Source organism: Hetaerina americana, unplaced genomic scaffold (assembly GCF_022747635.1).
Source record: "Hetaerina americana unplaced genomic scaffold, ioHetAmer1.1.p SCAF_30, whole genome shotgun sequence".
Lineage (NCBI taxonomy): Eukaryota > Metazoa > Arthropoda > Insecta > Odonata > Calopterygidae > Hetaerina > Hetaerina americana.
The window spans coordinates 3,433,120-3,458,460 of NW_027286875.1; the positions used below are offsets into that span (position 1 = coordinate 3,433,120).

At 36.5% G+C, this 25,341-nt stretch overlaps 5 protein-coding genes across 5 annotated transcripts in view; 2 read left to right on the forward strand and 3 right to left on the reverse strand.

Annotated features, from left to right (window-relative positions):
• Nucleotides 1-17,391, reverse strand: part of ema (C-type lectin domain containing ema) — a 42,939-nt gene extending 25,548 nt beyond the window's left edge. The window contains exons 1-9 of the mRNA XM_071588873.1: nt 17,129-17,391; nt 16,139-17,016; nt 15,924-16,052; nt 15,714-15,847; nt 15,458-15,606; nt 14,165-14,394; nt 9,937-10,126; nt 8,447-8,614; nt 5,531-5,714 (exon numbers count right to left, since the gene is read on the reverse strand). Of these exons, the coding sequence (XP_071444974.1) occupies nt 5,531-5,714; nt 8,447-8,614; nt 9,937-10,126; nt 14,165-14,394; nt 15,458-15,606; nt 15,714-15,847; nt 15,924-16,052; nt 16,139-16,212 (1,258 nt within the window). The 5' untranslated portion in view covers nt 16,213-17,016; nt 17,129-17,391. The remainder of the gene's footprint in view (nt 1-5,530; nt 5,715-8,446; nt 8,615-9,936; nt 10,127-14,164; nt 14,395-15,457; nt 15,607-15,713; nt 15,848-15,923; nt 16,053-16,138; nt 17,017-17,128) is intronic.
• Nucleotides 17,392-20,250: 2,859 nt separating this feature from the next.
• Mt2 (methyltransferase 2) lies at nt 20,251-21,902 on the forward strand. The gene is made up of 4 exons (XM_071588948.1): nt 20,251-20,586; nt 20,652-20,838; nt 20,930-21,221; nt 21,307-21,902. The coding sequence occupies exons 1-4, from the start codon at nt 20,529-20,531 to the stop codon at nt 21,871-21,873; spliced, it is 1,104 nt and encodes a 367-aa protein (XP_071445049.1). The 5' UTR covers nt 20,251-20,528; the 3' UTR covers nt 21,874-21,902.
• Nucleotides 21,903-22,025: 123 nt separating this feature from the next.
• Nucleotides 22,026-23,045, reverse strand: maf-S (MAF bZIP transcription factor K). The gene is made up of 3 exons (XM_071588950.1): nt 22,594-23,045; nt 22,320-22,489; nt 22,026-22,246 (listed from the first exon to the last, which is right to left on the reverse strand). The coding sequence occupies exons 1-3, from the start codon at nt 22,633-22,635 to the stop codon at nt 22,045-22,047; spliced, it is 414 nt and encodes a 137-aa protein (XP_071445051.1). The 5' UTR covers nt 22,636-23,045; the 3' UTR covers nt 22,026-22,044.
• LOC139691210 (uncharacterized) lies at nt 23,030-24,409 on the forward strand. Its single transcript, XM_071588949.1, has 3 exons — nt 23,030-23,793; nt 23,912-24,096; nt 24,165-24,409. The coding sequence occupies exons 1-3, from the start codon at nt 23,688-23,690 to the stop codon at nt 24,357-24,359; spliced, it is 486 nt and encodes a 161-aa protein (XP_071445050.1). The 5' UTR covers nt 23,030-23,687; the 3' UTR covers nt 24,360-24,409.
• A 44-nt stretch (nt 24,410-24,453) lies between these two features.
• Hrs (Hepatocyte growth factor regulated tyrosine kinase substrate) overlaps nt 24,454-25,341 on the reverse strand; it is a 34,250-nt gene continuing 33,362 nt past the window's right edge. The window contains exon 15 of the mRNA XM_071588947.1: nt 24,454-25,329. Within this exon, the coding sequence (XP_071445048.1) occupies nt 24,827-25,329 (503 nt within the window). The 3' untranslated portion in view covers nt 24,454-24,826. The remainder of the gene's footprint in view (nt 25,330-25,341) is intronic.

The window sequence follows — 25,341 nt, forward strand, 5'->3', positions numbered from 1 at the left end:
GCCGAACTTTTCGGCATTAATGAGTGACATAAGCACCAACATAACATCACAAAAAAAATCAAATATACGTTAACACGGGGGAATTCAAAATTTGCGATACTTTTTGAACAGACTTCGTACTTATTAACATAATTATTCCAAAAATTCCACTGCTGATAACTTGTTAAGCAGTTGAACACATTCCATGCTTTGGGAAGATATCTGCTTAAGATGTTATCAGCACTTCAACCTTAAGATGTCATTAGCAATTCTCTTATTTGGGTCAGCCACCGCAACATTGAATTTTCAAACCCCCACAGTAATTAACCAGCAAATTGGTTTGATAGGTGATGGTTAAGGATCACCTTGTACTAAACCCAATGGCATATGAAATTCAACTAGGACGATAGGGGCCTAGTTCCTTTCCCTGTGCCACCCGTGGTTTCTTGGGAAGATCTAGTAACCAAAAAATTACACAGCTTGGGTGAAGCATCACTCAGAACCAAACCTGGGCCCTCTGTACTCTACTGACTGAACTACCACGACCCACATTGGTTACTATTTCAGCATTATTCCAGGAACCGCACATTGTCTAGGAAAGTATAATTTTTTGTTAATATTTTGTCCAATATGAAGAAAACATATGATTTAAACCAAGAAACAATCCAAGCATGTTATTGCCATGGCAAGTAATCAGGATACTTACAGGAATATTGATAGTGTAAGGAGTATACATGTAATAGAAGTCATTTGTCAATATGAAAAACTAATCACTTAGCATAATTTTACAAAAGAGCATAAGGGGATACAATCATTACGAACACAACCAACAACCAGATGTATATTAGAGGAATTTAAAATCCAAAAGTGATACACACTGAGACCATTTTGAATTGATGATTTCCCGTTATTTTTGTTCCCAAAATTACGAATCCTAGATAACTCACATTTAAAATACGAGGGTCATCCGGAAAGTAGTACCCGTTCGTGCCGCATGAAGTGCTGACGACGCGAGTAGCCGCTGGACGAGGTCAGATAGCTTCAGTGGCTTGTCTGCCTTCTCTGAGCCAAGTTGCGTGACGCTAGCATTGCCTGTGTTGTTTCTGTGATTGTTTACAATGTTTAAAAAAATTGAGAACGCCGCCAGTTGTGAAGTGAGGGCAGTGATTAAATTCCTCAATGCAAGAAACGTTCGCCCATGTGATATTCATCGCCAATTAAAGGAGGTGTATGGAGACAATGTAATGGACGAGTCGTCTGTTCGGCGGTGGTGTCGCAACTTCAACATGGGGAGGGGGAACACACACGACGATGAGCGTTCGGAGAGACCGTCTGTCATTACAGACCAACTGGTGAGCTCAGTTGACGAATTCGTGAGGAACGATCGGCGCGTCACAATTGATGACATCTGTGAGCATTTTCCCAATGTTTCTCGAACAATTGCTCATGAAATTGTTAAACACCATCTGCATTATGCAAAAATTTGTGCAAGATGGGTCCCTCGCGTATCTCAATGAGCTGGCGGCGAAGGACTATGCAGCAGGAATACAGAAACTTGTCACACGTTATGACAAATGCCTTAATTTGCTTGGAGATTATGTTGAGAAGTAGTTTAAAGTATCCTCTTTCAAATAAAATTTTTTATGTTTGTTAATATTTACTTTTGTGTCTTTAATTCACGAACGGGTACTACTTTCCGGATGACCCTTGTATAAGAGACTATATGGTAAAGACATTGGGTCAGCAAACTTAGATATAGAAAGAGAATATGATGTAGATAAGAATAGCTTAGGCAAAGACAGACTTGATGGTGAGATAGAGGGGACACTAAGGGAACTGAAATCAAATAAGGCAGAGGTGGTAGACAACATTCACATAGAACTACTTGAGGGTTTAGGAGGATGTGGGAGAAAGAGTTTTCATGGACTAACTCATGGCATTTATGAGGGAGGATTTCGGCTGGAAGATTTCATAAGATCATTGTTAGTTCCCATCTGAAAAAAGGGAATAGTAACCATATAAAAGGACTACAGAAAAATAAGTTTAATTTCATTGACAGCTAAATAGGTAATCAGGGTCATCAATAAATGGATGCAGAGCAGAAAAAATCGTTACTTAGGAGAGAGGCACGTGTGTTGCCTTAGCAGTAATGAGGTCACTAATAGAGAGGAATATAGAATACAATCAGGATATATTTGTCTGTTTCGTGATTATGAGAAGGCATTTGATATCAGTGTATTGGATGGAATCAATGAATGTATTACAGAAGATAGGAGTAGATTCGAGGAATAGGAGATCTATGCACAACCTATACATGTCATAGACTGCTCAGATGTTGGATGGTGAGGTGGGCTGGTCAGTGTTATAAATAGTGATGAGACACAGGTGCTCATAATCACCTGTGCTCTTCAAAGAATGTGTGGAAGAAAATTTTGAAAGGAATGAGAAGACCTGGAGATAGGAATGAAATACGGTGGTTCATAAAATATATTTGGTTTGTAAATGATCAAGATGGTTTTTTTACAGTGCAGAAACATGGTTCAGAAACAGAAGCAAAGCAATAGGCTAAGCTAGGGTTTTTTTGAAATGCAGGTGCAGAGAAGGATGGAAAAGGGGAAATTTACAGAAGAGAAAACAAATGAGCAAGTTCTTTACATGGTAACAGAGAATAGAGGATGTTATGGAGAAATTCAAAGGAGGTAAGCATGATGGAGGCAGAGCATTTTGATTGGCAGTGGGATTTTAAAGATTGTGGTAGAGGAGAGGATGTTAGACAACCAAGGAAGGGTTAGGAAAATGACCATTTTGGATGATATGATGGAAGAAAGAAATATGCAGAGCCAGAGAAGCTCATTTTAGTGGTGAATACAAGTTGCATGTTTTTAGGAGAGACCAGGAAAAATATCGTTGTACTGTTTTATAGTCTGTGTCCATCCAAAATCTACTTTAACCTGTAGACTACCATTAATAATAATTACTCAATATGCTGGAAATTATGAACAAGACAAAACAAATATTTATTTAACAATAACTAATTTAAAACTATAATTTTTTATTTGATGGGATTAAATATTTTTGAAAAACTTCAGCTAAATAAGAAATATTTTCATGTCATTCAAAGTTACTGGCATTATTAATCATTAAGTTGTTCTATAAAGTATACAACCTTTTAGATGAACTACTAATAATTATCTAATAATGTTAATTTATGTAAAGAATAATCTGCAACCTTAAGTCCATCAAATTTTCATTAGAGCTGCCTCATTGAGCATATCACTTACATTTGGACGACTTGGAATGGTAGGAGGTTCTACAATCATTGGAACCTTACTGGAGCTTAACTGTGAATCTGCATTTCACCTTGTAGCTGCAGTAGCTTTGGGCAAGTATAAATTGTAACCATCATTTCATCAATCCTTATTTTACCACCTTTGACTGCATATAGCCAAAGAGCAAAATGAATAATAGCTTGGAGAAAAATCTATCAGTAATCATCATAATTTAATAAATGACTTCCAATTTTACTCTTATTTATTTAGAATACTCCAATCTAAATTTCATACAGATGGAGTCACCTTCAGATATAGAAGGTCAGGAAAATTTCATTTTGGTTACATCATAAGGTTCATATTTATCTAAAAATTTGTGTTGAGTTCCATCCAATTGTATATCTCAATATATGCATAATATTTTTCCTGTAACTTACTGCCAAAATGCTATCTTACTCCAATATTATCTAGAACTTTTGAGCAGCTGGTTTTATGATACAAATATAGATTTAAGGGCAACATGGGCAATGGCAAGAGAGACACTGACTGCATTTCAATGCAACAATTTCAGAGCGTAAAAATCATTCGCCTTGACTGGGACTCGAACCCAGATCCCTCAATATCCGGTCGAGTGCTTTAGCCACTTAAGCTACCGAGGCGTCCTCTTAAACTCTGAAATTTTGGGGCTTTTAAAGGAACTAGATGTTATGACGAAATACCGTACATACAATGTCACATGCATTCGTAGTCGTGCGCGAGGCAAATATTGGTGCTTCAGAACTCAGTTTTAATCCTGCAGTGCCATCTTCTAATTCATTGAGAAGCTATAGCAGCATCTGTTTTGTTTCAGAAGTCATTTGCTTGTCTGTGCATGCAAACAACAATGCCCGTGGCAATAGTTCAGCCCGCCAGCTGTGAAGTGCGTTCTGTCATACGATTCTTGAATGCAAAAGGATTGTAGGCTGCTAAAATTCATCGGGTGTCATGCCTAGTTTATGAATCTACAGTTATGAGTGAAGGTAAGGTTCAACGATGGTGCTGTGATTTTTAAAATGGACGAACAAATGTCTATGACAAAGAGCGAAGTGGAAGGCCCAGAATTCTGGCCAATGAAAGTGTTTCGCAAATGGAACAATAACTGCGATGTGATCGTCAATTGATGATTAAAGGCCTGGCTGAACAATTTCCTCAACTTGGACGTACTACTGTCTACGATATTGTTACGGAATACCTTGGAAACCACAAATTGTGTGAAAGGTGGGTACTGAAACACTGCTGCCAAAACCAATAAAAAAATTCAGGATTTTTGCTGGAAACTCTTTTTGACTACCCACCGTACAGTCCTGACCTTGCACCTAGCGCTACTTCCTCTTCCTGCACTTGAAACAGTGGCTCAGTGGACAACATTTCAAAACAAAAGAGGAACTCAAGAATGGCGTTATCAATTGGTTCAACTCTCAGGTGGCGAGCTTCTATGCAGATGGGCTAAAGAAGCTGGTGCAGCAGTACGAAAAATTCTTAGAAGAGAACGGTGATTATGTAGAGAAGTGAAGTAGGTTTGTAGCTTACGAAAATTGCCAATAAAATGTGTTTCATATGAGTATATTTTTTCCTGTGACCAAACGGCCCTAACTTTATTTGTATGCCTCGTATATGCATACGTGTGCATGTAGGCAACGTATATGTGCAAATATATGCATATTTATTTTAATGCAAACGCCTATATTTACAAATAACAGACTGATGCTGTAACACCCCCACCACATGCTCTTGCATCAGTTTGTGGGATGATGCGTGGATGTAGATCCTTGGATAAGATAATGGTGTGATATGACACAGTTATCAGGTAACTACAAAAACCCAGTAAAATCAGTAATATTATAAAATGCTATACTTTTGTACTGGGTTAATCATTGGAGCAACCTTGTCTAAGTGAATTTCAACAAATACTGAACCCTTTTGAGTCAATCAAGACAAATTTATATAAATACATACATAAGAACAGATATCTTTAACCCTTTCTGAACGCGATGGGAAATATGTTGTATTTGACTTATGTAAAAAATTAAACCAATAACAGTTTCAGTTACATTAATCATCTGGAAATATTATAAAAAAATTTAGTTAGCGTATCGTATCCTTGAAAGCAATAATGTCACTCAACCAGAACTAAAATTCGTCACATCATAATTCATAGGTCCATTTAAAAGAAGATCTAGTTATCCAATGATTTATAACAATTTCATCTACAACACTAAACATGAGAGATTTAAGTTATTCACCTTGAGAGATAGCTTCATCTTTTAATAAACTTCCAGCCAGGTTAGAGTGATCATCCATCATTTCGCCAACATCCATATTGGCTTCTGATGCCATAACCACAGCACCGGAATTAATTTTTGTTTCCAAGGACTTTTCCAATGTTTCTGTAGGAGGTGCAAAACCAGGTTTAGAGCTAGAAGCTCCCTAAAAAAAGAAAATGAGATACATACATGCAATGATTATTACAGTCACAAGTGACAAAATTTCCTCTCCAGCAGACAGTGGTGATTTAGACACCCCATCTGTTATAGAGTGGTAACTAGGCAGCATGCATTACTGATTATAATTGCATGAGGTGTGGTGCATGGGTCATAATATTCACATACCACCAAGCTATCAAGTGAATTTCACAGCAATGTCTTCCTTTTAGCATAATATCACTCCATTAGTCACTATTTCCAAAATCACCATAGTGAACAAAACCGAAGTAGATACAAAAGCAAAGATAGTAAATAAAAGAGTTAAATGTAAGTTTTATCACTGTTTTCTTGGAAGAAAAGTCAGCGCTGGTAGTGAGTTTTTAAACATGGTAAAGCCATGAAAATCATCATTCATTGAAGTCAGAAAAATGGTGCGGTAGACCAGCAGGTTTTGAAAAAATTCTTGAGATCATTGCAATTTCAAAATTGAGTAACACATTTGACTGGAAAGACCATCTTCACTCCTTGTGTCTGAATAAATATATTTTGTGAAGCAATATGGGTTCTCTCATGGGTAAGATTAAATATTCATTCAATTTATTTTCTAAAATGCAAAGATTTAGTTTAATTTGATTTGTTTTGTGAATGGTTAGCATGAGAAAATCTCTCACCACATAATAAATAGCAGTTAATCAAAATGTATTTTCATTGCCTCAGTATGAACTGAAAAAACTTTTTCATAAGTTATCTCACAATTATGAGGAATAAATAATTAAACAAGGCCTGTCAAAAAAGTATCCGACCTTGAATTTTCACAGTAGTGATTCTAGGTGGCACCACTGAGTGCCATGGAAGGAGACAATTTAATGTGCAGGCTTGATTCTGTCGCATAATACCCTTACACCTATGATCCATCTCCAGCACAGGACCTGCTGGACACTACCAACACTGATCCTGAGTTTCTGAACACTTAGATAATTGGACGACCCAACAAAATCAAATTGTTCAGTCATCATGAAAGAAATCAAAAAGCAATTAACATGTATGACAGCACCTCACTCACGGCAGCCAGTAGGCAGTGACTGGCTAACTCAAAGGAGGAGATAAAATTCAAGCAAGTACAATAACCTGTCTACCTCCTTGATGCACAATAGTACTTAACATTTCATAAGAACAACTTCATAAAGAGAGCATCTTCAGAAAAAACAGCACTTAATTTTGCGATAAATATTATTGCATGGGCTTTCATTGAATTTCCATAATGTGAACGATTACATTGTTGAACTACGAACTGGAGGGCCCAGGTTAGATTCCCGCACAAGCCTCTCTGGGCACTCTCAGCTTCACTCAAGCTGTGTGATTTTTTTGGGCAGTAGATCTTCCTAGAAAACTATAAGGGGCAGACAGAAAGGAATTGTCCTCCCTTTGCTGATGTTTGGATTGTTCACCTTATTTGGCTTAGTACCAGGTTAGATCAATCCTTAACTATCAAACTGACCTTCAGGTTAATAACTTTGGTTGGTTGGTTAAGCAAACCAGAGCAAGTGAAGACTTAGATGGAGGTTAGTTGCAATATGCGTAAGGATATAAGAAATGCCTCAGTCCTCAATTTGTTAAACCTCAAGAGTAGAATATTGTCAAGGTTAGGAGGATTAAGAACTGTTACTACTGGGACCTCTGAAACCTTCATGTAAGCCCCACATTCCTATCCATCAATATATGACTTCCTAACTACCTGATACTGGATTCTTCATTGCTTATCTACTTTTAAGGAAGGTGAGGGTTAACACTAGGCAGACAGTGATAGAAGGACTAGCGTGAGATGGCCTTAGTGGTGCACTTAAAGAGTGAGATAGAAGCACAACTGGGTTGTGCTGTTTTGTCCAATCAATGTACATATCAATTCATTTCACCCTCACAAATTACCATGGTGAAAAATGAAAATACTTCATGCCAGGCTTTTAAATTTAGGGAAACTGAAATGAGATTAATTTAATGACTGATGATATGGAATGCGCATCAATGTTTTTCTCTGATTTTCTGCATAATGACCAAGTGTAAAAAAATGCACACTGATAATATTAACAATGCGAAAATTTTTTTAAGACAAATTATGACAAATAATTGGATAAATTATTTAAGTAAAAAGTGAATTATTAGATTAAGGTTACCTGGATGACTTGTATGCACTACATCAGTGATTTTTTCTTAATTCCATAAGTCTTACAGCTGTCACTACTTCATGTAAGGCTAATTCAATCTTGTTCAGTCTTGCCAATCCTACTTTTTAAATGGCCTTCCTAAGTACTTCTTCAAAGTGAAAATAGGTCTTTCTTTGGGGAAAAATGGATGCAGGACTGGAGCTATTAACTCATTAACATAATCTCTGATCACCCTTCTTTCTCATATGACAACACAATTGAAGCTGCTTCAGCTAATTTTTTCCATGATTATTTTGGTTGGCTGTGTAATTTACTCTTTCATTTAAATGGGTCCTGACTTTGAAACAGAACATTACCTCCTTAAAAATCTATTTCTAGTGCTTCAATGCTCTCTTGTACAGTAATTGACCAACATTCTGGACCATAAATTGATTAAAATACAGTTAATAGTTCCATATTTCAAGCTGTTTGATAATCAATCCATATTTGATAGTGATACTACCTTAAAAGCCCCCAAAATTCATTCTGCTTTAAAAACATTTCTTTTACTGACAGAAAATACCAAGACACACACCTGTCGATATGATGCAAGCTTTTCAGATGCACCTTCAGAGAAGATGTTCATGTCACCATTTAAAATTATCCAAGCAAGAACATGAACAAGAGGGACATGTGTAATGATGAGGAACACTTGTGACAACAGGAACAAAGATACCACACTGCTAACATGAGGTTTAGAGTCCTGAAATAAGATATATAAGCATTTAGTACATTACCTACTTATACAGGAACATTAAGGGTGCTGAGATTTAGCACAGGGTTATTAATAATGACCCCCTTAAGTCGATATTCTCTTTTCTACCTTGAAGTTAATCACAATAATTAAAATGCCAACTGGCCAGTAAAGTACACTGGAAATGACTTAGCATTAATGAAAGTATTTTGGATATTTATTTTTAACATTCACCAAGGATATCTTTTTAAAATTTGACCTTAAATTTATGGCAGGTGCAAGTAACATTTAGATGATTGTTTTAACTCAATCTATTCCGTAGAAGTAGTATTTAGGGGAAGCAACCGACAGCTAAGGTCATTTGCCCCATTACGGATGGACAGAAAAGGCTGAAGGGGGGAGAGAAACTCAGTGTCGGCATTAGCCTACTCTTAACGAAAGGCACCAAGGGGTTCACAGCTTAACATCCCATCCGAAGGACAGCATACTCGTTCAAAGTGCTCTCCACAAAGCAACCTCAAGTAGGGATTAGGATACCACTGAAAAATAACTGTCGCTGCTGGGATTTGAACCCAGGCCCTCTGGGTGGAAAGCCAGTGCGTTAGCCACCGCACCATCCCATCTCTTCCGTACACTAGAAATATTTGGATGTTTATAGTAATTTTACCCATGGTAAATGTACAACTTCTATGCAGCAGACAAGCTATTAATATGTAAACATGCAGAAAACCTGATCAGAAATTTCAAGAATTTAAACATTTCTCTAAATAGCAACATAACGAGCATTGCTCAGCTCTCTACATCTCAGAGATTTCATATTGTAATACTTCATTCAGTGCAATTTTGATTTTTATTAAACATATCATCTACAAAAGTGAATATAGGAACTTGATGTGGCTGATATTTTTTCTTCTTCCGTTTCAACCTTCATGAGACTAGTCGAATCCAGTACTAGTCATTAAAAGAAAGGCTGTTGCGTCACCCACAATATATAATCTTAATTTTCTGTGACACTGCTTTAGGTATGTAAAACTGATAATAAATTAGTAAAATAATAATGATATGAGGAGTTCATTAAATAGAAAATCCTTTTGAATTTACATGGAAAAGTACACATCTCAATTAATGTAAATTTAAATTGACAAATTCAATTACTTTTTAGCAGTATACTATTAGAAAAAATGGAGAACTTGTTCCATGGATTAATTCAAAGCAATTGGATTATACACCTTTTGTGCTGGCAGCCATTTCTACCAGAGCTTTACTTTAGGTGAGAATTCCGTGAAAAACTTTCCACAGAGCTAAATAATATATTCATCAAGTTGACTTACCTCCAGCTGTGAATGTCGACGTCGTTTGGTAAGTGAATATACATATAATGGAATCAATAATTTATTTAACAAATGATCAGTGAGTACTTCATTCAGGTCTCCAATTTCCAGGCAAAGTATATCATTAAGGTAGTGCAAATGATCTAGGTGCTCAGCCACTAAATCAGAAAGTCGATTCTGGCTCTGATGGCTGAAATGATAAACATAGTTCTTTTAGAGACACATGCCCATATTAATTGTATCAAAAATAAATCACAGACTAAAGGGTTAAATTTAATGACACAATAGAACCATGGACCTAAGAAGTGTCAATTATCGTTCAAATTGAATTAGCAGTCTTGATTCACATTAAAACTAAAGCAAACTTGCATATACTCTTTTAAACACATCTTTTATTTTCTCATTCATTCATATAGGACCTTCAACTATTTCAACTGACTGTTATAAAAGCAAGAGAATATGGTTCGAACTTGTAACTGACCATTAAAAAGCATAATACTAAAATATATTTAATCAGTGAACAACATTTTACAGATTAAATGTAGTTATGGATTTAACTTAGAGTAGCAATGTTTAATCAAATAAGAATACATTTGTTAAAACAGTGCATAAAATTTTTGGAGATCTTTTGAATCTTTACAAATCAAGTGGCTGTTGGGAATTGAAAAGAGTACCTAATAAAAATGGGGTATCCGACACAAATGTTTCAAGGGACTCCGAAATTGTACTATTAATCACACTTCACATCATAACTATGTTTTCATTGGATATATAGTGATACATACAATAACAGATAGAATGATACCAAGGGGTCAAGGTATTATACATAATATGAAAATCTGGAGCAGTTGGTGTAATCTTAAACAAATAAAATTTTGGTAAATATATTTTAAACAAATTAGTGTCCAATTGCCAAAATGCTAAGAATTTAATTCTGAAGGTGATCTAATGTAAGAGAAAATGACTGATCTTACACCTTCTCACTTGACAAGGGATTTGAGATGAAATATTCTTGTTTAATCCACTTAAATCTTGGAAAAAGACATGAAACTTTGTTATTTCTAATGGCTATTACTGGCTTTGCGATTTAGTTCACATTCTGTAAAAATTATGTTTGAAACAAAAAACATATGAGAAATTGGCAAAATAATTGTAATTATGATGACTGTTTAACTCATATTACAATTACTTGAGCATGAGTGAAATTTCCATCTTTTAAAAGCCTTATGAAAAAATAACAGCGAATGATAGTATTCAATTAACTTCTTTCTACAAATGTTAATGAAATATAATGAATTCATATTCAAACATTGACTTGACGAAAAAATGCACACTATGGAATACAAACTCACAATTTCTTTTGTAAGTTCAACCAGAATCGAAAATATACTATATTATAGTTAATAGACATGGGTAATATTCAAAAACAGAAAAAGGAAATTCAGAATTTCAAATTGAATCAACAACTGGTTTGTAAATCAAATCCTAAAGCTTTGCAGGTCCCAAGCTATAACATCCTAGTGAATCCTTTCAAAATTCATGAGATTATGATGATTGAAACATGAATTTAAAGTCTACTACTTTTTAAATTGATTAAATTTCCAGGCTTAATAAAGACTTTATCGCACACTCAGAAAAAACATTTTGACCACATTGAGTATTTTATTAGAGGGTATTATAATGGAGTATATAATTTAATTATTATTATTAGGCAATCTACCAGTTAAGGTGGGTTTTTGGATGGACACAACTATCAAATAAATATCTTGTGAATCCTAACAAAATAAAAAATCCAGCAACCTAGTCTACATCAGGTCCCTCCATCTCTGAGTACTTCCTTCCTTCAAACATCCCTATCCTTTTCCTTCCCTTTCCTCATTTGCCTAACATTCTCCCCTACATTACAGTCTTCAATATCCCACTACCGATCAATATGCCCTTCATCCATTTTTCCTGCCTCCATAGGGTTTCTCCCAACAAATCCCTCTCTTCGCCAACCATACCAAGCACTTCCTCATTCATTTTCCTTTCTGTCCATTTCACCTTCTCCATCCTCCCCCACACCCACATTTCAAAAGCCTCCAGTCTACGTCTATCATCCTGCTTTAATGACCACGTTTCCGCACCGTACATAGCTACACTCCATATCAAAGTTTTTATGAGTCTTTACTTGATATCCTTACTCAACGTCCCTCTCATCCACTCCCTCCTTCTTGTGAAAGCCTCTTTGCCTAGCGCAATTCTCCTTACATCCCCACTGCTTTGGCTGTGCTGGTCCAAACACTTCCGAGATACATAAACTGTTCTACCTGCTCTAGTTTTTGCCCTCCTATTTTGATGCTTAGCTTAGCCTTCTTCTTTCTAGAAAATCACATTACCTTTGTTTCATTAATATTGATTTTCATCCCATATCTGTCGCACTGAATTTCCAATTCACTCAGCAATGCTTGCAGCCCCTTGGCTGATTGACAAACTAAAGCTGGGCCATTAACGAACCTAACTGATTTTACGAATTCCCCACTGACTTTCATTCCTACCTCCAGGTCTTCCCATGCCTGTTTAATCATTTCCTCCACATATAGGTTGAACAGCAACGGTGATAATGGGCAACTCTGCCTTACACCTTTTCCTAACACTGCCCATCCGAACTCCACATTTCCCACTGCCACCTGAACAGTCTGAGACATGTACAGGTTGCGGATTAGCCTCCTACCCCTCCAATCTATTCCTATTTTCTGCAGAATACTCATTAGTTTTTCCCAATTCACTCTAACAAACGCTTTTTCGAAATCTACGAAACAGGCAAATACCTCCTGGTTGTATTCTATATTCCTCTCAATTAGTGATCTAATTACTTCAATGGCATCACGTTTACCTCTCCCCTTCCTAAACCCAAACTGATCATCCACTAAGTAATCATTTGCCCTACTCTCTATCCTTTTGTTGATGATTCTGAGAACAACTTAACCTGCATGGGATATCAAACGTATTGTTCTGTAGTCCTTGCATGATATAGCCTTTACCTTTTTTGGAATAGGAACTAACACTTATCTCACAAAGTCTTCCGGCCAGATTCCTTCCTCAAAGATACTACGAATCAGCCCATATAGCCTCTTCCTCCCACATTTTCCTAAACCTTTTAGTAGTTCTGCAGGAATGTTATCCACCCCCACGGCCTTATTTAGTTTCATCTCCCTTAATTCCCTTTCTATCTCATCGTTGAGTATGCCTGGACCTAAGCTATCTTCCTCTACGTCATGTTCCTTTTCAATGTCTAACTTTGTTGGTCTAAGCTCTTTACTATACAGTTCTTCTACATATTCCTTCCATATCTCTTGGATCTTCCCTACTTCAACTATTACCTTACCTGCCTTATCTCTAACTGCTATCGTTGATCCCCCTTCTTACTTCCCGATAAAGATTTAACTTTTCTGTACAGAGCACCGATTTCACCCTTCCTCTGCAGACTTTCCATATCCTCGCACTGCGTCTTCCACCATGCTTCCTTTGCTTTATTTGTTGCCCGCCTCAATTTATTGTTCAATTCTTTGTACTTCATTTTGCCTAATTCTGTATTTATATTCTTCCATTTTCGCCGCTCATCCATCTTTGTAATCATCTCATCCGTGATCCATGGTTTCCTAGTCCTTTTAGCGTTAACGGTTCCAAAAGTGTCTTTTGCGGCTTTTGAATACCCTTTCTTCACACATTCCCATTTTTCTTCGATAGTCCTCAGCTCTTTACTATCCTCCATGATTTTCTTTACAGCCTGCTAGTACTCCTTCCTTGTCAATCCATTTAATGCTTCTACATTCCATTTTCTAACCCACTGTCCCTGCCTCTTTTCGAAACGGATGCTACATTTCATAAAAACTAAATTGTGGTCTGAGTCCGAATCCGTTCCAGGGAAGCTGTGTGAATTTATCACACTGTTCCTGAACCTGCCTAACCGGAATATAATCTAACTGATACCTTTCTGAGTCACCTAGCAGGAGTATATAATAAGAAGAGTTTACTAAGCAGAAAAAAACAATAGTCACTTGCTATTACCCTCACACCTAGCAGTAATACATATGCTTACTACAGTAAATTTAAACATTTCATTATAACAACCACTTTAAATGTAGCTAGACATTAATTAGCACTATACATATAAATTACCTAAAAATTCTTAAGTAAATATTCATTGATTATATTATCAATGAATAATTATATACATGGTACATACTCTGCATCATTGCGAACACATGAGTCCAACTCCAAAACATGACTTCCAATAAACCACACCAGATTGGAAAAGTATGGTGCAGCAGTCTTATCACCAATGAATTTGAGCATAGATTTATCATCAACACGGTAGACATTCAACGTTAGGGTCCTTACAGCAATCCGAACCATACTTTCCTGATGGTTGAAAAACTTGATTGCTTCTGTATACAATGGGAAGTCATTTGTGTGCTGAAATAATGAATTGACAAATTAAATTTCATATGTCATTCATGATTAACATTCAATTATGTACTTCTTCAGGTCACCATAATGGCACAAGCTAAATTTATCTTTGCAACTAAAGACCAGTTTTACCCACCAAAATCAGCAGTAAATAGCACATTGAACTTCACCAATGAAAATAAAAAGTAATCATAGGAGAAATTAAGTAAATAAATATAAAAATTATCTATAGAGTAAAAACATAAGGAAAATAAATAAGGAAGATTACTATTATTACTAATTTAAATAATACTACTGGTTGAGATGAATGAGAGGCTGAGTAATTTCAGCGATGCCAAGGAAGTGTTATGAGAAAAAAAAAGGGAACTTAATAGGGGTTGGAGTATAAAGGAAACCAACCAAAAGTATCCACTGTGAGAATATCAACAGATAAGGTCTGTAATGGTAAGTGTAGTGACCACCATTTTCTCTTTACAAGACTCATATAATTCATCATATGCTAGAGGATCAATTATCCCAAAGCAAGTCATCACATCTAGCTCTGCACAGGTGATTTGATTTACCCATGAGTATTTTTTTACCATTTAAAATTCCTGGTTATATAATATTCTAAATGACAAGCAGAAGTTTAATGCCCAGGTGATCAAGGCAGCATTAAATAAGGACAATCATAGCAGAAGATTCTTTAATGCCTTTAATTTTCCAATGGTGTAGTACACCGAAACTAGTTGGTATTAAAGAATCAATTAAGCGGCACATCTATAGTGTTTTCCCGGCTCCTGTTTTTAGGGAACGATTCCAACACATCACACCTGGATCTCTAGGAACACATGGCATTATCAGTTATGTGCTATGTGAAAATTGGCATTATCGGTGAATTAAGTAAAATCTTGTTTCAGTTTTGATGCCTGGTATCCCCTCCATGGATATCAAACTTGCCCAAGTAAAATCATAAATGTAAGGCACAAAGATGCAGCCATTAGTACGCTTATTAGTGAAATTAATGAATGAAATTGATGGAGTATATATTATTTTGCATACTAATGACAGGGTTTATAGTATCACTCACCTCATTGTAGAAAAAATGAATGGTATGAGTGTTAAGTTTCAGCGACAGCGTCTTCAGAAATGAGATGTAGTACGCCATTACTTCTTCATCAGAGAAGTCAAATTTGTGAACAATAATGGAATTTACATGGTTGTTGCTGAGTAAATAATCTAATGAAAAAGAATAAAAAATTCATGAGATAGCCTGAGTTTCAGAAATGAACATAAACAGGATGAAGCAAATGAACAATCCACGTAACGGCACACAATATACATACATAAAGATGTCTCATTCCGAATATTTTCAAAAAGTATATTCAATGTTTGAAGAAGCTGCACACAGACGTAGCTGCCACACTTTTGTTTCATTATTTTTAAGAAAAATGATAGCATATTTTTCTCGAGAAAAAAGCTGAAAATTAAAAATGTTTCGTCAAAGGCAAAACTCATGTAAAAAATCAAAAGGTACACAAAGTAGTGCCACTCACTCAAAAACGCTGCTATCATTCTGGTCACCCCAAATTAATATTTCAGCTATAGATCGTAGAGTTTCTACTAATAGACCTCGGTTATTTTCCGATACTACTTGGTTTTTTGATAGAACATTATAAAGATACCTACAAATAAACAATAGACAGAGTTCATACTACATTAGTACAAATAACAACCAGCAGTAAAAACATTAAAGATGTATGAAACTTACTTCAAATGCTCCAAGGAATGGGGATTTTTAGGCTTCCAAAGCCCACTGCCAAACCAACTCCTACTTCTAAACATAATGAAATATTATTCGCAATTATTTGGGATATAATTGCGAATGCCTGTGCTAATACCTGATGAATCCTCCTACAAACTGAAAACTACGGTGAATCACAATATTAACGTAATACTTCATGATCGGGAATTAAATTGGCATTACGATCAAAAGTGGCATCTGTCATCCTTCACAATTAATAAACTCTCACATTCCATTTACACCATTTATGAGTCAACTTCTTCATGGTCGATACAGAAAAATCGATGGTTGACAAGTCTAAATGTCAGTAATCGATAGTTGCTGGGCAAACTCGAAAATACGATTTGGAAAATAATAAACACGAGGGGCACCCGAGGGTTGCGTGAGCTCTCGTTCGTGTTAACAAATCCTTGGTTTAAAGGTTTTGAATGAGCGTGATGAGAAGCACGGGGAAAGGTATGCCGTCGGCAGCACTCATCTGATGGTTATTTCAAATTTCCTAACCAAAACCCTGCCTAATCATGGTAATTTAAAATGAGTTAATATCGTGTTCAACTACCATTTTTATATAAAACTATTTATGTAATGCCCATAATACATATAAATACGAATTATCCTCAGATAATGGTTAGCATTTTTTTACATAACTATTTTATCTACCATCAATGTGAGTACGTCCATTCCCTCATTACGTTTCGTACATATGTATATTTTGGACGGTCATTTAATTTTAAATCGGGAAATGAAATGCTTGTTTAATAACATGTTTCATCTTCATGAAACCTGATCTTCATATAGGTGCGGACCATTTTTATCCATTTCCATTCCGCTTCCTCTTCTGTTACCTACGACATAGTAATTAAAAAGTTCTTCAATGGACGAATTCCAGTATTTTCGCATCTTGGACTCAAGTGGTGTATAGAGTTAATGTATATTGATTCATGCATATATACTCACCCAAACACCATTTTTGTTGAATTCTTCAACAATTTTCCCCCATTCGTACATGGTAGATAAGTTTCTGTGATTTAACTTAAAGTACTTTTCAAAAGATTCTAAAAGTAATATGACTTCAGCGTGTGACCACAATTTACTAGACATATCGTTGGTCACTTCATCGACGCGTTCCGTACGGCAATCATGTGGCACGACTTCTGGGCAGAGGAGAAAATGCGCTCTGAAGTTTCCTTCAGGTTTTTGTGCCGTATTTCTGCTAACATAATAGCAGTGCGGCACGCAAGAGCTGTGCTAAGGGAATCTCAGTCTTCCATGGCATGTCATTACGTGACCACGTAGATGTATTGATCACGACAGAAGCCATAAAAATATTTCTCTCGGGGCGAGGGCTGAGCATTATTGCCACTCCATACGGTCTCTTCCGTGCTATCCTTCAAACCGCATCTCTTTGCTGCAATGAATGGGGAATTAAGAAATATTCAGCCCTCTGTTGGCCTTACAGCTATGCAGCCCGCAATACTACTCTACCCCCTATTTTAACATCAATTCAAGTCCCAATAGGGGGATGCCTAACATCAGTGTCAGTAGTTTTCTATGTTTCTAATCCTACGTCTACTCCACGAGACATATCTATTCAAACTTAAGTAAAGTATTCTAAACATTCTAATTTCCTATAACGTGATATGTTAAGTTCTGTAACTATAGCAGCCCGAAAAAGCTGTAATTCCTGAGAATATGTTAAATGTTATATTAAATTTAAAACAACAGTAACGCTTTCTTAAAAAAGATGTATTCCTTATGTTTGGTCGAATAATCTATATAAGTTGGTGGTATATACTGATTTATCACCTGAATAACTTCAACCGTTGAGTAAGGTTAATTAGGTTTTTTTTTACATGTTGTTACCCCAAGATTTGTTTAGAAATATTTAAGGCCTTTCTAGTGGAATTCCATCATAATGCGCAAGGAAGAATCAAAATACTTTGTGCTTCCACGGGATATAATCAATTGCTGTCAACTAGTTTCGGTACACTGTAGCATCATCTGGACTGGAAGTGACCGCATACCAAGTTTCAGTAATTTAGATTTTGATTCATTCGAAGAAAATTAAAATATTGTACTATTCAATTCTGATTGTTACAAAAAAAATAGACCTAGTGCGCTGGACAGGAGTGGGTAGAGAGGAGTGATTGTGCCGAGCGTAGAGTAAGTAGGAGTAAATATTTTTCTTGGATTGAAAAGAAATTTCTTTCATAAAATTTCAGGGAAAAATTATTAAAACTCTCAAAGTAATTGTTTAGCTAATCATAGCTTAGCATGGTATCTCCGTCTTAACGTGTCTCTTGATGCCGTGAGAGTCGCACACACAATGGTCTTCAAGGTTATTTTCTTCTTTCGGCTTAAAGTAATATGTTTACCCTAACCTTTCATTATTGATCATCAAATACTAATAAGCAACGTGGCCAGATGTTCGGTTTACCCAATTTTAATTACTAGAAATGAGATCCTCGGTGAACGGGTCGCCTCAATTGAGATTGGATGAACATTTATTTCATATGATTAACAATTATAGAAAGTAAGCAAATGAATTGGTCAAAAATGTTTTAGGTATTTTTTAATGATTAGGGAGGCTTGTGTTTTAAACTTATCTCCACTAATAGCCGTAAAATTAAGCAGCATATCCAAGTACGGGAATCGCTCAATATTCCTCTTTTAACTACATCTGAGACTATTTAGTGAAATTTTAGAAACGCTAAGAGTTACTTAAATTTTATCATTTATAGTGACAAGGAGAAGTACATAGCGTATAATTTACGACCATACTGAATGCTAAAAATTCTCCAGTATATTACAATTAAATTGTACGATTAACATTTAATTCCACTACTTGCCTATGGCGAATTTATTTCTTTGTTAGAGAGATTCATTTCACCATTGACTCCTGCGAAAGAAGATATCCTGAGAACTGGAAACACCCTAAATACCTAAACATGTGTTCAAACGGCTACTCAACGGGCCGACTTCATTCTTTCGCATCACCATGAGCACGTGTATTTCATTGTCAGCTCTAGTCACTGAGAGTTTATCTTACGACGACGGGGCATTTTTTTCAATCATGAAATCCTATTACTTATTTTCTTATCAAGTTTTCCACTAATCTCTGTGTCGAAGCGGCAGGCAGGCAAGGCAGCGTTAAGCCTTGTCTGGGGTTTGGAGGACACACTTCACGAAATCGATCTTATCTCATTTTCGCTAAGGCTTTACGGACTGAAATAATACCTTCTGCCATGGGAAGTATGCTTTTAATTACCCTTGCAATCAACCGAATAAATAAGTTATTTCCGACTGAAAAAATAATTCAAACCTAGGATTGTCATTATTTCCCCATTTATGTTTAATAGTATAGCATAAGCCGCCAAGGGGTGTGTGGCAGGAGGTGCAAGGAAACAATCCGTAGCTTTATCGTATTAATTAGATCGAATGTCATATTTATTTCCGATAGGTTTCTTAGCATTGCTGTTGGGGTACCTGACCATACAATGAAATATCCCAACAGCAATGCTGAAAAAACCGATCATATAACTGTTATACTAACGTGTCAACGCTAGTTACCCCTAAATTCACGGACTTTGCAACGCCAACATGCCAGTAGATAAAAGTGGTGCCTTTTAAGTTTCTTAAAGTTTTGGTACGGCTTGTTCTGAGCCATGGTCATTTTTATGTAGTATTGAAATCATTATGTTAGATTAATTTTAAATGTTTTTACCGACACCAAATTTCCAACGTAATATTGAACTTTATTTTTCTGACAAACTCTGAAGAAGCTGTCTATTTACCAAAAGTATAACCGCGATGAGTTTTCATGCGGCGACGGTAATTGCTTTCTCATTAATGGAAACTATTGAGAATGTTTTTCTGTAGAATATGTTGTATGGTATCCATTTATACTAACACTTCTCATAAGTCGGATTTTCACGAAGAATATGGAATTTGATTACATGTTTCAAATAAATCATGTAAAATGTCGAACTTAAATCAGTCTTTACCCTATTGATATATAAGCCAGAGGTTTTTTTTGATTCGACGGAAATTATTACAGTATTTTCTAATAAAAATCATTATCCTTATTTTCCAATGTTGCTTCAATGTTTAATTGCACTAAGCTAATATAAAGTTCATCACCTTAAAGGGTATGCGACAAACCTTAATGGTTTGACTGCCTTAGGCTCCAACTGTCAACTCCAAGCATATCTGAATACCCCGCTATGCCACAGGGTGAAGAAGTTGGCTACGAGACATTTGAACGTCGTAATCAAAGAGGAGTGAAATCCGTGTGTTTGTTTACATTGTATCCTTCCTTCGTAATCGGCAGCATTTAGTGTCTATAACTCAGGTGCAAATGGTTAATGTTGTCGAACTTTTCAGCGGAATAGGTGGCATGCATTATTCTTTGAAAGGTAATAAATTTATTTTCGCTTATTCAATGTGTAGCATGTTTTTACCTTTTTTGCTCGTTTATTAGGAGCAGACATAAATTACAATGTTGTCGCAGCAGTGGATATAAACACTTCCGCAAATGAGCTGTACAAGCACAATTTTCCCAAAACACAAGTGCATCAAAGGAATATACAGTCATTTTCATGTGACGAATTCAATAAATTTAATGCAAATTTAATTACGATGAGCCCTCCTTGCCAGCCTTTTACGAGGTAGGTAGTGTATGCTATATCCTTCGCTAGTATCTATTTGCAGCTTTATTTTATAGGTTTTGGGTAATAATTTCATTGATCCCACTTACAGAGTAGGGTTGAAGAAAGATGATTCAGATGAAAGGACAAATGCCTTAATGCACATCATAGAATTGTGGCCAAAACTTAATTCCAACGTTAAGTATTTAATACTTGAAAATGTTCAAGGATTTGAAAACTCTAACTCCAGAGATGCCTTGGTTAAAGCGCTAGTAAAATGTGATTTTACATTCCAAGAGTTTTTACTTAATCCTACGGAGTATCTCATTCCATGTAGCCGTCTTCGTTACTACCTTATAGCAAAGAGAAAACCTCTTCAGTTTACTTTTCAGTGTGGAGAATTGGTGAGTGCTACTTAAGCTTAGAAAGAAATTCATTTGTAACCATTCACTACTTGTATAACCTTCTAATGGCATTGTTTTTCTGCAGATGAAGAGCATCCCCATGCATGAAGAGAGGTTGCAAGGGATGTTGCTGGAAAAAATCGCCATCTCAAGAGATTCGGTTGGTGACAGCGGGAATCATCCTTACACAATTTCATCAATTCTGGAAACTGACACCGACACATCGAAATACAGTGTTCCAATGACTCTTCTGCGGAAGTACTCCAAAGTGTATGACTTAGTGTTTCCTTTCTCCAGGCGTTGTTGTTGTTTCACGAAAGCTTATGGGCGTTATGCCGAAGGGACAGGATCGGTGCTTTGCCCAATGCCCTTGGAAAACGATGCCAAGGCCCTGTTAGAGAATATGGACCTCTTGTATAAGGCAAATGTAAATAATAAAGACAACGTTAACGAAGAGTTAGCGAAGATACTGAAGAGAACAGGAGTAAGATATTTCACTCCAAGAGAAATAGCTAGATTGTTGTGTTTTCCGGAAGAGTTCACTTGGCCAGAACACTACAATTCAAAACAATTATACAAATTGCTGGGAAACAGTATAAATGTGCTTATGGTGACTTTGTTAGCCACATTGCTGTTTGACGAGGAAAGATAGAATCGCTTGTGAGCTTTAAATGCTTTATTGTTACCCATACATTGCGAATATTGGTTCGCCACAGGATACTGAAATATTTTTTACAAAAATTGAGAATGTAATACATATGGTCTGTTACTGTTCAAATGCGTGAGTTAATAATAAATAGTCGTATGTTATGTGAACATGCATTCATTGCAGAGTCATGAGATCTGGGGGTATGGCAATCTTTTTTTGTATTGCAAACTTTTTCAGTGCGTCGAATTTACTGTGAAGGGCCTCAATATCTTCCCTCATTTTATTGTTGCTTTCCTGCATGTTCTCCATGTCTTGATATTCCTGGGATTTTTCAGTTTCCAATTCGTCTTTTTGTTCAATTCGCTTAATACGGCAACTGCAACAAATCAAATTTGTGTTGCATACAGAGGAAACTTTACGATAATTATTCCAATAAATCCATATTTTACCTGGCAGCGTATCCCCTGTTTTTTAATGTTCTTCGCCGTTGTTTCATTCGTACTATTTCTTCCCGATTTAGTCCTCTCAACTTCAATTGCCTGTTCAAGTCTCTCACAGAAATCGACACTAACTCATCGTCGCTTATGTCCAAGATTGGTCCTGGTGATAGTGGCTCTTTCTAAGGGGAAAAATCGTTTCACTTCATTTTCAGAAATTCAAATCCCGTTGGCTGGGTTCGGCCTACCACATAGTATGTGATAGTGGTGTATTACTTTTACTTACGTGACTGCCCTTCTTGTCACCCTTCTTCCCTTCTAAAGGCATTATTGCTAAATAATAAACCACGGGAGAAACAAAATGGTCGCGGTGTAGCTCTCTCTGAAATTATGCTTAGTCATTTTTGGGATGCCTAGGTTCACGACCGCCACAAGAAATGTATGAAATCCACGCGGCGTAGGGATGACTCCAGTGAAAGAAGAATATCATTAGTAATATTTTGGTTGTTCATCAATAAATTCATCCGTTTGAAATGATATAACAACGGAATAGATGTCTCGTGAGCCTTCTACCGCTCGCATCTTCAGTGTTCTAAATAATTTAATACACGACCACACATGATCCGTTATAAACTTTCAAACTTGAATGTTAAAATTATTTTATGATGTGTGAAGTCGATTCGAGATCGGCCAGCTCCACTCGTCGAAAATGAACCATAAACGCCATTATAATAGTTTGTGGTGTGGCATTATTAAGTGTTGTGGCAAATTATATTCCACCGAGAATTATGTTTAAACACGCATGGGGTCGTTACGGAGTCGGATTAATTGTCGCATTGGATTGCGTGCTGCGTAGAGGAGCTAGAATTGTTAAATGTTATGATTAACTTAGTAGCGTATACAAAATATTAGGGCAGCTAGGCAGGGATTCACTCACGGAGTGAAGCTTAGAACACCGAATGAAGCTCTTGCCTAAATTGTGCGTCTATAGTAGTGATGTTGAAAATCTATTATTACTACCATCGTACAACACTGGGAGAGGTCATGTCAATAAAATTTGAGAGATTATGTGTCGAACAGGTAGATTTAATGTCATTTAACAAAGGGCGATAGGGGATCATAATAACATTGTCCGACCGCGGAAGGGTCATGTTAGGGTAAAAATTATTCTGTAGTCATTCCCTAGCGGTGGCTTGCAGGGAACATAATGCGTATCCCTGTCTCGAAAACCTTTTTCGTTATTTAATTGCAGAGATGAATAATACCTTCCCCATACTCGTCAATTGTAATCCTTATAAGCGACAGACTGTCTCATGGTAACGGTTGTTTAATTATTTTATATATCAGATACTTTCATTCGATAGTTTTGATAATTTAGCGATGACGGATGGTAAAATTGACCCCAATATAAACGGCGACCAAGAAGAGTTTGCCCATGCTATACGCGATATTACACGTGAAGCATTACACCTAGAATCTATACATGGTGAATAAATGTTGAGTGCGGGACGACGGTCCAATTATCTTTATATTGCTCACGGCTTTCAACGACATAAATGACACGCAACTGCGCTAATTTTTGACACCTTTTTTCCTAAATGCAGATCGAGTTAGATGTATAGCATGGATAGAAAAACTTATAGACATTCCAGATAGGGAAAATGGATTGACAAAATTAAAAAATGACTACATCCAGTACTTAAGGCTTATGGTCAAAGGAAGGCAATTACATGGCCCTTTCATTCATATGCCACCTGATAATGATCTTGTGCCACTACCTGAAAAGTTGGTAGGTTATTGATTTTAGCTTGTTCTTTACATCAATGATGGGATTTCATACAAACATTATAATTACAGGGTAATGAGATGAGTGAGACCATACCCGAACTTCCTAGAATGGGACCAATTGCTCCCATAATAACACACCAGTCAAAGGATGGCAGAGCTCATCTCTCTGCACAGAGAATACCCGGTGGAGGCATATTTTGTTATCTAGCGGTTTCACCCGATGCATTTACTGAATTTCAAATCAAGGGAAATGAAGTTCCATAGCTCAAAAGCTCATCCTATTCCCGATGGAAAATAAACTGTAAACTTGTTGCTTCTGTAATGATTTAATAAGCAATAAAATAGTCATTTAGACAATTAACAAACATACATGATCTGTTACAGACTAGTGAAAATTCTTATTAACAAGTTATTTGCACCTGTACTAGTGTTACATCCCAAACCTAAAAGGAATACTGCTAACAACAAACCCCATGAACATTAACATTTAAAAATTCTGGCCCCCTCAAAATCGTTTCAGAAGCTATTAACATATTCATTTAAAAATGACAATATACAAACTGGTAGGCAAAGAATTATTTACACTTGAGGCACAATGCCCATTATATTCTTTGCTTTGGACTAAAAGTAAATTGCATGGTAGATTATAAACGCATACTTTTTAATTAACACAGCTTCATTTGGACTAATCATGCAGACTTCTGATTTCTCTTGGGATCACCTGGATGAATTTAGTCAAAGCTAATCAATTCAGCAGTCTGCTGTCCACTTGGTTGTTGACCTCCATCCTGCTGGAGTTGCTGTGATACCTGTGACTGCACTTCCTGATTTGCGATTCCAGAAAAATGAGCCGGAGCTACTTGAGCAGGCATGCTCTGACTAGCAACAGCCTGTCCTGATATTGGATGACCTGCACCTGGTAATGGTTGCCCATGAGCAAGATTTGGAACAGCTCCAGGAATAGGCTGACCATGTGGAAGTTGTTGACCTACAAGCATAGGCTGGCCACCAGGCATTGAATGGACAACAGACATTGGTTGACCTACTGGCATTGGATGATTATTTTGCGCCATTGCTATGCTTTGCGTATGTCCAGGCAGAGTTTGCCCAACAGTTATCATTGCATTTTGCCCCTGTAATGGCCTGGGTCCAGGCAGAATTGGATGACCAGGAACACCTTGCATAGTCTGTGGTGCAGGAGGAAGAGATTGTCCTTGACTATTGCCTGCCATACCTGCAGATAAAA

Coding starts and splice junctions, on each gene's coding strand:
- Mt2 (XM_071588948.1), top strand. CDS start 20,529: ATGGTTAATGTTGTCGAACTTTTCAGCGGAATAGGTGGCATGCATTAT. Junction 20,839..20,929: donor CCTTGCCAGCCTTTTACGAG/GTAGGTAGTGTA, acceptor TCCCACTTACAG/AGTAGGGTTGAAGAAAGATG. Junction 21,222..21,306: donor CTTTTCAGTGTGGAGAATTG/GTGAGTGCTACT, acceptor GTTTTTCTGCAG/ATGAAGAGCATCCCCATGCA.
- maf-S (XM_071588950.1), bottom strand. CDS start 22,635: ATGCCTTTAGAAGGGAAGAAGGGTGACAAGAAGGGCAGTCAC. Junction 22,490..22,593: donor GTGACAAGAAGGGCAGTCAC/GTAAGTAAAAGT, acceptor TTTTCCCCTTAG/AAAGAGCCACTATCACCAGG. Junction 22,247..22,319: donor AACAGGGGATACGCTGCCAG/GTAAAATATGGA, acceptor GATTTGTTGCAG/TTGCCGTATTAAGCGAATTG.
- LOC139691210 (XM_071588949.1), top strand. CDS start 23,688: ATGACGGATGGTAAAATTGACCCCAATATAAACGGCGACCAAGAAGAG. Junction 23,794..23,911: donor ACACCTAGAATCTATACATG/GTGAATAAATGT, acceptor TCCTAAATGCAG/ATCGAGTTAGATGTATAGCA. Junction 24,097..24,164: donor TGCCACTACCTGAAAAGTTG/GTAGGTTATTGA, acceptor TTATAATTACAG/GGTAATGAGATGAGTGAGAC.